The sequence below is a fragment of the Cherax quadricarinatus genome, chromosome 8, assembly GCF_038502225.1.
Source record: "Cherax quadricarinatus isolate ZL_2023a chromosome 8, ASM3850222v1, whole genome shotgun sequence".
NCBI lineage: Eukaryota > Metazoa > Arthropoda > Malacostraca > Decapoda > Parastacidae > Cherax > Cherax quadricarinatus.
The window spans coordinates 7,706,732-7,720,478 of NC_091299.1; the positions used below are offsets into that span (position 1 = coordinate 7,706,732).

Below are 13,747 nucleotides of genomic sequence, written 5' to 3' on the forward strand. Positions count from 1 at the left end.
AAGGATTTCTTTGGATGAGTGAGCCTCAGGTGATGCTAGCTGTGGAGCAGTGGAAAAACAAACAGCCACTGCTATTCATTGTGACCATATATTCACTAAGGGGGATTACCAGTAGACCCCTGGCTGTCTTCAAGAAGGCACTGGACAGGCACCTAAAGTCAGTACCTGACCAGCCGGGCTGTGGTTTGTACATCAGTTTGCGTGCAGCCAACAGTAGCAGCCTGGTTGATCAGTCCCTGATCCACCATGAGGCCTAGTCTCAGATCGAGCCGAGGGGGCTTTGACCCTCGAAACCTTCTCCAGGTATACTCCAGGTAAACCTACTTACCTCTGCCACCACACTGTCTGGTTCCACAGCTTCATCAAGTGATGGATCTGTATTTCATCTTCCACTTGTGAAGCTGGTATACACCGGTACCAAGATTGCACATGTCTGATGCTGTTGCTTCAGCTGAGTGAACTTTTGTGCAGTACAGTTTTCTCCTCCAGCACATGTCTATCAAGTGATATTCCTTGGCCTTGGGCTTTGCTGTTGTATCCCTGTAGCCAGATTATTCTGGTGACATTTCGATGTCATATAGGGCACGTTGAGGTATTGAACTGCATGGGAGATGTGAAGATGGTTCAGGATGCCTTCTAAAAAACTGTTGAGAGCCTGTTGGTAATTTCCTTTAATTTTGAAAGGATGATGCTGAAAAGCTATGGTTTTTATGTTTACTGAGCTATTCATTTAATGTGGACTCTACTCCATGTAGGTCCACATCCAGGTTCATAGCTTCTTTGTGCTGCAGTGACTCTGCAATTATTAATCATACACAACCTTGCACAAATGTTTATGTTACCAGCTCGTCTCTGATGGCCAACCTCTTCCTTACATTGTAAAAAAGGCTTGAGACCAGGAATCTCCTGGGACATGCCAGTAGGTCAATTCCATACTATGATCCTGTTCACTAACAATTAATTCTCAAGGTCTGTAACTGCTGCACATTCTTTCAAGACTTGGCATCATTTGTGCTCTGAAAATTATTTACCCAGTGTAAGTAAATGCTATGAATGCCTCCACTATTGACCATTTGTTCATGTGCTGATTTCTGGGCCTGAAATTTCAAAATTGCCCGTCTCCAGAACAGAAACAAAGTATGACCTTAGAACCCTAGCTTGAGATGTCGGTGGCATCTATGGTCCACCACTTCCTAACACCTGAATTCAGGTTGCTGGATGATATTTTGCTGCTATAACATACTGTATTGGGATTGCAAGACATTGTTCTCACAATTTTAAGGGATGTGATTCTTCTTGGTGATATACTGGTGAATTCTTCAGCTTTCTGGCACTGCACCATGTGTGGGATGAAGTTGGAAGAATACTTGGTTCTTATATTGGAATGAAGAAAGCCTTCACAGCTAATAGACTGTTTTGTACTCTACAAATTATCTGTTGTGAGCAGAGTATGTAATAGATTTAGCTCAAGTTCATTCACAAGCAAAATTATTGGAGCTCCAAGTGAAGCTTTTACTTGAACAGCTGTTATTTGTGTTGTTATATTATGTTTTGTTACTGACAGAGAGTGGCCACTTTCAAGTGTGAATATCATATATAACCCTTCAAGGGAGGGGCCTCATAATAATAATAATAATAATAATAATAATAATAATAATAATAATAATAATTTTATTTTAGCATGAATTACAGTTTTGATGTAGTATATGCTAATGAAGGGTTCTTGATTTGAGGAATTGGAGCTACCCTACCTTTCCTTGGATCAAATCTGACTGTCACTTATTCCTAGTTGATATATAATCCTTAACAGGTTTATTGCTTTCCTCTTGAATGGACGGTAATAATATTATACTTAAACTTTGGAGTTTATATTAAACTAACTCTGCTTTCCTAATTTTGAAGTCTCTGCTAGGGTAAATAAATAATATAAATTATAATACATATTCTATAACTTTAATAACTATTATAACAATGAAACTAAACCTAAATACTGTACTTCTATTTGTATTACATAACTTTGTAAGAAATTTACCTTTCTACATTATGTGTGATGAGGAAAATGTGAACAGTCCCAAAGATTATCTATTACCTTTTAAAAATTTACCTAGCAGCCACTTTCTCTCTAGTGGTTCAGGCAGGATTATGTAGTTTGAGGATCTTCCTTCCATACCACTTTTGTCATACATCACAGAAGAGGGTCGAGGTCTTCAGGGACCTCCTGGTCTCCCAGGCCCTCCAGGTCTACAGGGAATCCAAGGCATCAAGGGGATCCAGGGCATCAAGGGTAGCTCTGGAGACATTGGCCCGCCAGGACAGCCGGGTCTGGATGGTCTTCCTGGACGTAAGGTCAGCCAACAATGTCATATGTTAATATATTGGTATTACAGAATGCCGATGTTATTTACAAAACTTTTGTCATTCTTTGTAACTCATAAATCCAATTAAACCATGTAATTATTTGTTGCTCAGGGAACAAAGGGAGAACCAGGAAATCCAGGCGCCAAGGGAGAAGTGGGACCTCTCGGATCCCAAGGGCAAAAAGGTGACAGGGGTGATGCAGGTCCCCCCGGCCCAGTCAGCTTTCTGGTTCAACCTGATGGAACCAACATCACGGTAGTCAAGGTTGGCATGCTCATCACCTTTTGTCGCATCATCCTACTTGTCAAAAATGTTCCAGTTCTTGTTTCCACCTTTCCAGCTACATAAATGCTTTCCAGTTATTCTTCAACCTTGCAAGCAGTTGAATTTAATCATATTGAATGACTGTTGATGTGCTACCAAGTCTCATATTAGCAAGCTGACTGTATGCTACATGACCCTTTTGTTTACTGCTTGTTTTTCATATAATAATAATCTAAACTACTGTCACACATATTAGTAATTGCTTCCTTGTTATCACTAGTAATTTCCTTGAAAATACAGGATTAACTCTAGTGAGACTGAAAGTTACTGATATACTAGAAACCTCTGTAAAGTACCTGTGACTGGTTTCAAGGGTTTTTCTACTCATGCATCCCAACCTGAGGCCATGCTTCCTTATTGTTTGATCAACTGGGCTATTACTTCCAGTGGCCTGCAGTTTTAGAGTAGAAGAACAGTTCTAGCAAGACTGAATATTACTGACATACTATACCATCAGACAGTACATTAAATCCAACATTACATTTTTATTTTAAGCTCTCTGTTACAGTCAAAAGCCCCATAATACAATGCCACCAAATGTTGACTAAGGAAACAACTTGATGTGAGGAGCATGTCATTGCCATCAGCCTGCTTCTACTTTTCCTTTACTCTGTATATGTCAGACTAGAATCGCAACAATATAAACCTCAAACTTACAAGTCTTTGTTATACTGTAGGAACTCTGCAAGAATCATTTGATAAATGAGACACTTTTCCAACATTTGTGTATCTTTATTCTGGAAATGTTTTGCCACACATTGGCTTCTTGAGTCAAATGTAGAAAATGGTGCAATAAGAGAAGTTCGAGGTAATGAGTCCCTCAACCTTGAGTCAGTCCATTATTCTTGACAAAAGTGCAGCTTATTCATGGAGATGGGGCTTATATACTGATGAGAGATGAGGTGGAGCAGTGGTAAGTGGAGTCACTAGCAAACAAAGGCACTAGTGGAAGTAGGTCATGTCTATAAATTAGATAAGTGTTGAAGAAATCACTGCATCAAGAACCCAAGATGTTGCTGTGTTTGACAGGATATGGTGAAACATTTCCAGAGTAAAGATATGCAAATGTTGCAAAAGTGTCTCACTTATCAACGTGTCAGTTTTGTAAACCATTTATTCACAATAATTACTTGAATAAACTTCTCATGCTCGCTTTACCACTGTGTTTGTTGCGCTGATTCTGGGCCATTATGATGACAGTCACATAGCGATGATGCATGTTTATTTTGTACAGTAATACGATCTCGGAAGTATAAACCAAATATCTGTCAAAAAGGGAAAAACTACATTATGTTTTCCACTTGTCATTAACCCTTTCACTGTCCATCACATAGAACTACATTAATGATGCCAGGGTCCATCACATGAGTTCAGCTCACTCACATAAACTGTGAGCAGTAAATTTTTGCCTAGATATGAGAGAATGGGTTTGTCGGGTGAGTGTGCACAGTATAAAAAAAAATCCTGCCCCATGCAGTGCATGATGGGAAAAGCAACTGACCTCTTTGATTTACAACAGCGAATTTGAGGCATTTTTTAGGATGTCTTTTTTTGTATCATTTGATAGAATGGAAGATATACAGTGGACCCCCGGTTTGCGATGGCATCGGTATCCAATAAATCCGGTATTGATACATTTTAACACAAAAATTTTGCCTCGGCTCCCGTTAAAAAACCCGCCATACGCGATTCGTCCGAGACGTGTCCACATGTGGCCTGAACTGCCCTGTGTGTGCCAGTGTTTACAAGCCAGCCAGTGTGCTCGCATCTAAGGATACATTCGGTACATTCCATATTATCACAGTGTTTTTGGTGCTTGTTTCTGCAAAATGAGTCACCATGTGCCCCAAGAAAGCTTCTAGTACCAACCCTTCGAGAAAAAGGGTGCTAATGACTATTGAAATGAAGAAAGAGATAATTGCAAAGTACGAAAGTGGAGTGCATGTGTCGGAGCTGGCCAAGTTGTATACAAAACCCCAATCAACCCTCGCTATTATAGTGACCAGGAAAACGGCAATCAAGGAAGCTGTTGTTGCAAAAAGTGCAACTGTGATTATGAAACAGCGACTGCAAGTGTTAGAAGATGTTGAGAGACTGTTATTGGTGTGGATAAATGAAAAACAGATAGCAGGAGATAGCATCTCTCAAGCGATCATTGTGAAAAGGCTAGGCAGTTGCATGACGATTTGGTAAAGAAATTGCCTGCAACTAGTGGTGATGTCAGTGAATTTAAGGCCAGCAAAGGTTGGGTTTGAAAAATTTAAGAATCGTAGTGGCATACATAGTGTGATTAGGCATGGTGAGGCTGCCAGCTCGGACCAAAAAGCAGCTGAAAAACAATAAGTTCGACACTCTCCCCTCCTCCCATCCCATCAATCATCACCAGATCTTCATTAAAGGTAAGTGTCATGTATTCTATTGTTAGTAGAGTACTACAAACTGTGCATGTCTTCTTCAGTTTGTGTGCATTAAACCTAATATTTCATGTAGTAAAATTTTTTTTTCTTCATACTTTTGGATGTCTTGCACGGATTAATTTGATTTCCATTATTTCTTATGGGGAAAATTGATTCGCTTTTCGATAATTTTGGTTTACGATGAGCTCTCAGGAACGGATTAATATCACAAACCGGGGGTCCACTGTACTGCTAAAATAGTTATAGGGCCAGAAGGCAGTTTGAAATCATCCTCAAAATCGTGGAAATATTAAATTTTTACCAACTTTCCTGAGGATGGGTAAGGCCCCTCTGTACACCCTCACTCTGTTTTATGGGTTTTACGAGGTCTTACTCAAGCATTGGGATGCTGTAAATAGCACTAACATCCCATATCATAAAAAAATCTTTGAAAGGGTTCAAGATCACCACTCGTCTAGAAACCCATCAGTTACACAACCCAGGGCAACATGGGTTTAGAACAGGTCGCTCCTGTCTGTCTCAACTATTTCACTACGACAAGGTCCTAAATGCACTAGAAGACAAAAAGAATGCAGATGTAATATATACAGACTTTGCAAAAGCCTTCGACAAGTGTGACCATGGCGTAATATGCGTGCTAAAGGAATAACAGGAAAAGTCGGTCGATGGATCTATAATTTCCTTAACAGAACACAGAGAGTAGTCGTCAACAAAGTAAAGTCCGAGGCAGCTACGGTGAAAAGCTCTGTTCCACAAGGCACAGTATTATTTCTTATGGGGAAAATTGATTCGCTTTTCGGATAATTTTGGTTTACGATGAGCTCTCAGGAACGGATTAATACCAAATCATTACTGCTAAAATAGTTATAGGGCCAGAAGGCAGGTCATACTTTCCTTTAAGGCCCCTCTGTACACCCTCACTCTGTTTTATGGGTTTTACGAGGTCTTACTCAAGCATTGGGATGCTGTAAACCATGACCAATCATTCCTGGTCATACTTTATTATCCGAGAAATAGGGTAAATCTTTCATTTTTCGTGTGATAATTAATTCAATATGGAAGGCAAGTGTAACATAGGAGAGGCCTGGAGACATGATTGATGAATAGAAGAGATGTTCTTTTTGTGCCTGGAATAAGAATAAGAAGTTTATTTCAGCATGATACATGTTTGTACAAATAAAATAAAATAAAAATAAAATATTTATTTCTTTGCTAAGGTTACAGTGTGTGTTTACATATCATAGTATGATTGGAGCAAAGAAAGCCACTATCATGCCGAGGCATTTCGGGCAGACTTAACCTAATACAGTGGAACCTCTACTTATGAGTGCCCCAACTTGTGAGTTTTTCAAGATATGAGAAGTCATTTGGTAGATTTTTTTGCTTCCAGATGCAAGTGAAATTTCAAGATGCCAGCATGGATGCTGGAGAGGGGCTCTTGCTCTTGATCTAGGGAATTGGATCTCAGTTGTTTGTTGGACTATCTTATTGAAACTTGGGCAATGTATGATGGAAAGTTGCTTCTTAACGTACACCAAAATTGAAAGAAATCGAACCATAAATATGTAATGGAGTTCACTTCTCAGCTATTAGCCGCCCCTTAGTGGTATATTTTCATATGGTTTTTACGGTTGTATTTCGTTTTTTTTATCTCATTTGATAGAATGGAAGATATATTACAGAAATAGATATGATTTTGATTGCTTTCAAAATGAAAAGTACCTTGAAATTGAGCTCAAAGTAGCGGAAATGTTTGATTCTTTGGCGATGTTCAAGAGTAAACAAATGACATCTCCGCCCAATACGTGTCCACCTGGCCAGTCTCATACTCAGTCACGAATAGGTTGACATTATTTATATAATTACTACAATAATGCAGTAGTCTGCATAACAGTAAATCTTCTATTTTTTGTGTGAATAAAAATTCCAAATGGTAAGCAAGAGTATTATTATAAGAATACATACTTACTAATTAATAATAATAATGCATTGGAGCTATGTAATGACACTTGCGTAAGTCATTTCTGAAACATTCTGAAAGAGAGGAAGAAACAAATCTCCTTGGACAGCTTTTTATTGAAACGCCCTGCAGATGAGTGTGTGACAAGCATGGAGAAAAAAACAAAAATCAGTGAATAGTGAAGTAACATTTAAGCGGAGAGGTTGATATTGGAGTTTAATGTTCTGTGTATGTAGTAGGAACAATAATAAGTGTGTATATTATGTATATTAAGTGAGTTCATGTTTTTGAAGAGAGATGGGGTGTGTTGTCTGGCACTGGAGTTTGTGATCATCCTCACTGCTACTTTTTGTTGGGTTATTAAAGGTTTGAGGTGACTAGCCATGGTAGATCCCCATGCCCAAATACCATAGGTGAGGTAAGGGAATATTAGAGAGTGAAGGAGTATAACAATTTGATGTAGTCGCCAGGATCCTACCATGCAGGTCAGCTCGTATTAATAATCTTCCTAAACCTGCTAGTGTACTTGATGTATAGTCTAGTTATATCACTGAATACAGGAGGCTCTTCACATTTGTGAGGGTTAGGGGATCAAGAACCTCGCGAATCTTGAAAATTTGCGAATGTTTGGTGCGCAAATATGATGTAAGGAAATATAATAATACTGTACTGAAGTGTTCGCGAATGTTTTGATGCTCAAATATATTGTAGGGAAATATAATAATAGCATTTACTTAGCCTAACAATACTGCTTCCTTAACCTATTGAACTATGAACAATCATAAAGCACATGAAAACATCATAAAATATTGTAAAATATTGGGCGGCTGGGCATTCGTGAATGTTCGAAGCTCGTGAAAGTGAAAGGCTAGCTGTTAAAATTCCTTTTGAAATACGAAAAGGTGCACAGTCTTGAGGAAATAAGAAAAGTGCACGATCTTGAGGAAATACGAAAAGTGTACAGTTTTGTAGAAATACGATGAACAATATACAGTGGACCTTCAACCAACGGCATTAATCCATTCCAGAGAGCTTGCCATTAGTTGAATTTGCCGTTGGTTGAATTAATTTTCCCCATAAGAATTAATGGAGATAGAATTAATCCGTTCCTGACACCCCAAAGTCTGAAAAAAAAAATTTTTTTTACATGAAATATACATTTCCTTATATGGAAAGGAATGGGACATGCAAAATAAACAATAATTAAATGCCACTTACGTTTATTGTGGAGTTGTTGATGAGTGATGTGCCAGCAGCAGGGAAAATTCAGATTGTCTATTGCTTGGAAGGAGAATCCCCTTCCAGAAGGACTTCAGGTACCGAGTCCTTTGGTGGGGTTACCTCCCTTCTTGGTTTTTTAATGCCACTAGGACCAGCTTGAGAGTCACTGGACCCCTGTCACACAAAATAACTGTTCAGAGAGCTCTGTTTCTCACGAGCCCTTAGGATTTCCCTAAAATGGGACACAAGAGTGTCATTGTACATGCTGCCAATGCAGCTTGCAACTTCTGTGATAGGTTAAAATTCATCGATAAATGCTTGCACCTTTGTAAACATTGAACACATTTCCCTAATCCTTGACGAAGTCATCTTCCTTCGTCTCTCTTCATCCTGCTCTGAAGAACATTCCTGAGATTTGATCTGTTGCTGTTGCACCTGAAGCTCTTGCAGGTCTGCAGTGGTTAGTTCTTCCTCATCATTCTACACCAGCTCTTCCACATCCTTGTCACAAACCTCCAACCCCAAGGACTTCCCCAATGACACAATAGCTTTCACTGCTGGCATAGCCTCCTGAGGGTTAGCCCCAAACCCTTCAAAATCCCTCTGTTCTACACATTCTGGCCACAGTTTCCTCCAAGCAAATTTCAAGGTCCTCTTAGTCACTCCCTCCCAAGACTTACCTATAAGGCTTACACAACTGAGGATATTGAAGTGATTTTTCCAAAACTCTCTTAGGGTCAGTTGAGTGTCTGAGGTCACTTCAAAGCACTTTTGAAACACTGCTTTTGTGTAGAGTTTTTTGAAGTTTGAAATGACCTGTTGGTCCATGGGCTGGAGGAGAGAAGTTGTATTAGGAGGCAAAAACTTCACCTTAATAAAACCAAATTCCCCTGCAATTTCCTCTTGCAAGTCGTGAGGATGAGCAGGAGCATTGTCTATTACCAGGAGGCATTTGAGTGACAATTTTTTTTCCTGGAGGTATTTTGTCACAGTGGGGTCAAACACACCATAAAACCAGTCCAAGAAAAATTCCCTAGTGACCCATGCCTTACTGTTTGATCTCCACAGCACACATAAATTACCCTTGATGATATTGTTTTTCTTGAACACTCTGGGAGTTTCAGAGTGATACACCAATAAAGGCTTCACTTTGCAATCACCACTAGCATTACTACACAACATTAATGTCAGCCTGTCTTTCATAGGCTTATGTCCTGGGAGAGCCTTTTCCTCCTGAGTAATGTAGGTCCTGTTTGGCATTTTCTTCCAAAACAGGCCTGTTTCGTCACAGTTAAACACTTGTTCAAGTTTTAAGTTTTCAGTCTCTATGTATTCCTTAAAGTCCTTCACATATTTTTCAGCTGCATTTTTGTCTGAACTGGCTGCCTCACCATGCCTTACCACATTTTCTTAATGGGATCATCATGCAACTTCCTTGCCTTTTCACAAATTATAGACTGAGAAACACTGTCACCTGATAATTGTTTTTCATTTGTCCATTCCAATAACAGTCTCTCTACCTCTTCACTTATTTGCAGTCTCTGTTTTGAAAACATATTTGAACCTTTCACAACAACAGCTTGACTCACGAAATCGTAATGACACGATTGCAAACAAACCATACCCCGGCCGGGATTGAACCCGCGGTCAGAGAGTCTCAAAACTCCAGCCCGTCGCGTTAGCCACTAGACCAGCTAGCCACAATAAGATTCGTCCAACTAGGTATATTTCTACACCATAGGAAGGTTAGCACAGGCACCACTGTGACCACAAATGCAAGTTTTTACAGACGAATCTCCAGCTAGCGTGGCCGTGACAAACTCTAGCTCAATTCCCTTCACTGCCGTCAACATGACTCACGAAATCGTAATGACACAATTGCAAACAAAGCATACCCCGGCCGGGATTGAACCCGCGGTCAGAGTCTCAAAACTCCAGCCCGTCGCGTTAGCCACTAGACCAGCTAGCCACAATAAGATTCGTCCAACTAGGTATATTTCTACACCATAGGAAGGTTAGCACAGGCACCACTGTGACCACAAATGCAAGATTTTACAGACGAATCTCCAGCTAGCGTGGCCGTGACAAATTCTAGCTCAAGTCCCTTCACTGCCGTCAACATGACTCATGAAATCGTAATGACACGATTGCAAACAAACCATACCCCGGCCGGGATTGAACCCGCGGTCAGAGAGTCTCAAAACTCCAGCCCGTCGTGTTAGCCACTAGACCAGCTAGCCACAATAAGATTCGTCCAACTAGGTATATTTCTACACCATAGGAAGGTTAGCACAGGCACCACTGTGACCACAAATGCAAGTTTTTACAGACGAATCTCCAGCTAGCGTGGCCGTGATGAACTCTAGCTCAAGTCCCTTCACTGCCGTCAACATGACTCACGAAATCATAATGACACGATTGCAAACAAACCATACCCCGGCCGGGGTATGGTCTAGTGGCTAACGCGACGGGCTGGAGTTTTGAGACTCTCTGACTGCGGGTTCAATCCCGGCCGGGGTATGGTTTGTTTGCAGTCATGTCATTACGATTTCGTGAGTCATGTTGACGGCAGTGAAGAGATTTGAGCTAGTTCATCACGGCCACGCTAGCTGGAGATTCGTCTGTAAAAACTTGCATTTGTGGTCACAGTGGTGCCTGTGCTAACCTTCCTATGGTGTAGAAATATACCTAGTTGGACGAATCTTATTGTGGCTAGCTGGTCTAGTGGCTAATGTGACGGGCTGGAGTTTTGAGACTCTCTGACCGCGGGTTCAATCCCGGCCGGGGTATGGTTTGTTTGGAATCGTGTCATTACGATTTCGTGAGTCATGTTGACGGCAGTGAAGGGACTTGAGCTAGAGTTCGTCACGGCCACGCTAGCTGGAGATTCGTCTGTAAAAACTTGCATTTGTGGTCACAGTGGTGCCTGTGCTAACCTTCCTATGGTGTAGAAATATACCTAGTTGGACGAATCTTATTGTGGCTAGCTGGTCTAGTGGCTAACACGACGGGCTGGAGTTTTGAGACTCTCTGACCGCGGGTTCAATCCCGGCCGGGGTATGGTTTGTTTGCAATCGTGTCATTACGATTTCGTGAGTCATGTTGACGGCAGTGAAGGGACTTGAGCTAGAGTTCGTCACGGCCACGCTAGCTGGAGATTCGTCTGTAAAAACTTGCATTTGTGGTCACAGTGGTGCCTGTGCTAACCTTCCTATGGTGTAGAAATATACCTAGTTGGACGAATCTTATTGTGGCTAGCTGGTCTAGTGGCTAACGCGACGGGCTGGAGTTTTGAGACTCTCTGACCTCGGGTTCAATCCCGGCCGGGGTATGGTTTGTTAACAACAGCTTCCTTGATTGCCTGTCTGTTCGCCAAGATAGTACTGATGGTTGAATGTGATTTGTTGTATTGCCTTTCCAACTCAGCCATATGGACTCCACTCTTGTATTTTTCTATGATCTACTTCATTTCCATCATAATTCTCACCCTTTTTAACACAGGCTTGGCACTAGAAGCTTTCTTGGGGCCCTTGGTGGCTTATTTAGCAGTTACAAGCACTAAAAACAGTGGCATAATCCAAAATATGTGAGAGGCACACGTGGAAACCGACCGCAACACCTTGTAAACAATGGCACACTGAGTCGTGGAGTGGCTGTGCCGCCCGCTCAGGCCGTGCTCTGGGCACATGGACATGTTCTGGACGAACGTCGTTGGTAGAGTTTTTCGCCAATGGTTAAGACATTTTTTTTATGGCAAAAAGCTCCGTTAGACGAAATTGTCGTTACTTAATGCTGCCGTTAGTTGAGGGTCCACTGTACTTAGATCACAGTATAATAGAGGTACAGACATGTATGCGTGGGGCCTCAGACCGATAAACTGTGATCAGTCACGAGAGACCCTTCACCAAATTCAACCTCAATAACAAAAACATAAGGTCGGACCAAGTAAACCAGACCCTAAGTGATGTAAACTGGGAAGATAGCCTAAGCAGCACAGACCCAAACCTATGCCTAGAACAAATTAACTCTGTGGCACTCGAGGTATGCTCAAGGCATATTCCTTTAACCCTTTGACTATTTCGGTCGTATATACAGTGGACCCCCGGTTAACGATATTTTTTCATTCCAGAAGTATGCTCAGGTGCCAGTACTGACCGAATTTGTTCCCATAAGGAATATTGTGAAGTAGATTAGTCCATTTCAGACCCCCAAACATACACGTACAAACGCACTTACATAAATACACTTACATAATTGGTCGCATTGGAAGGTGATCGTTAAGCGGGGGTCCACTCTATATGTCTTATGAGCCACCGTGTTTGACGTATATACATATACTCAAAAATTCTAGCGGCTTTAACCCTTTGAGGGTCGACAGGCCCTCTCCGAAACTCGTTCTCAGGGTCGGCCAAATTTAAAAAAAAAAAAAATTATTTTCTCTTATGAAAAGATAGAGAATCTTTTCCCGATCATAAAGACACCAAAAGTTTGAAATTTGATAGAAAACTTACGGAATTATGCTCTCGCAAAGTTAGCGGTCTCGGCGATGTTTACGCATCGGCGATTTTGCCCACTTTGAGCCCCATTTTCGGCCAATTTCACTGTACTAGTCGACAAAAAACATGAATATTTCGCTAGAACTCCATTGTTTCTATCGAATGGGTGCAAGAAACCACCTATTTATAAATTCAACTATCCAGTACAGTGGTCAGAATTTAGCAATTTTGCCAATTTCACACGAATTTCAAAAGATGCCAATTTCCGAATAGGGTCCAGAATAAACAAGAAAGACATTCCTGGCACTAAAATGACATTTCCTCTAGTCATTAGTCACGTCTCAAGGCCCCTCTTATATTCTTTTGCTTTCCACTTTGAATTTTTATTCTCACAAAAAATATAAGATTTACTGTTATGCAGACTACTGCATTAGTGTAAAAAATAGTATAAATATTATTGGTGCACTTGTGAAAGAATATTAGACTCACCAGTTGACGTGTATTGCACGCTTGGCACGATTTGTTTACTTTTGAAGTTTGGTAAAAATCGAACATTTCTGCTACTTTGAGCTCAATTTCAAGGCACCTTTCATTGTAAAACCAGTCAAAATCATCTCAATTTCAGTAATATGTTTTCCATTCTATAAAATGAGACCAAGAAAACTAGAATACAACAATAAATACCATACGAAAATACACTGCAAAGTCGCTGATTTATTAAAAAAAAATGGTCGAAGTTTTTTTTTTCTCATTATGCACTGTGTGCTGCAGGATTTTTTTTAGACTGTGCACACTGACCACATAGACCCATTCTTTCATATGAAGGCCTACCAGCTTTCTCCCACTAGATTTGAGGCCGCTAGAATTTATGAGTACTAGTACGTCAAAAACCCCTACGCGTAAGACGTACTAGTACGACGAAAACCCTCAAAGGGTTAAATCAAGCAGGAGAAACCTGGTAGGCCCACATG

The 13,747-nt window shown here is 40.7% G+C and overlaps 1 protein-coding gene across 10 annotated transcripts in view; it reads left to right on the forward strand.

Moving 5' to 3' along the window:
• The window catches only part of LOC128685375 (collagen alpha-1(XVIII) chain), an 836,546-nt gene that overhangs the window by 730,902 nt on the left and 91,897 nt on the right, over positions 1–13,747 (forward strand). For all 10 annotated transcript variants that reach the window (XM_070082820.1, XM_070082822.1, XM_070082821.1 and 7 more), the window contains 2 exons: positions 2,192–2,346; positions 2,470–2,622. In XM_070082820.1, the coding sequence (XP_069938921.1) occupies positions 2,192–2,346; positions 2,470–2,622 (308 nt within the window). The remainder of the gene's footprint in view (positions 1–2,191; positions 2,347–2,469; positions 2,623–13,747) is intronic.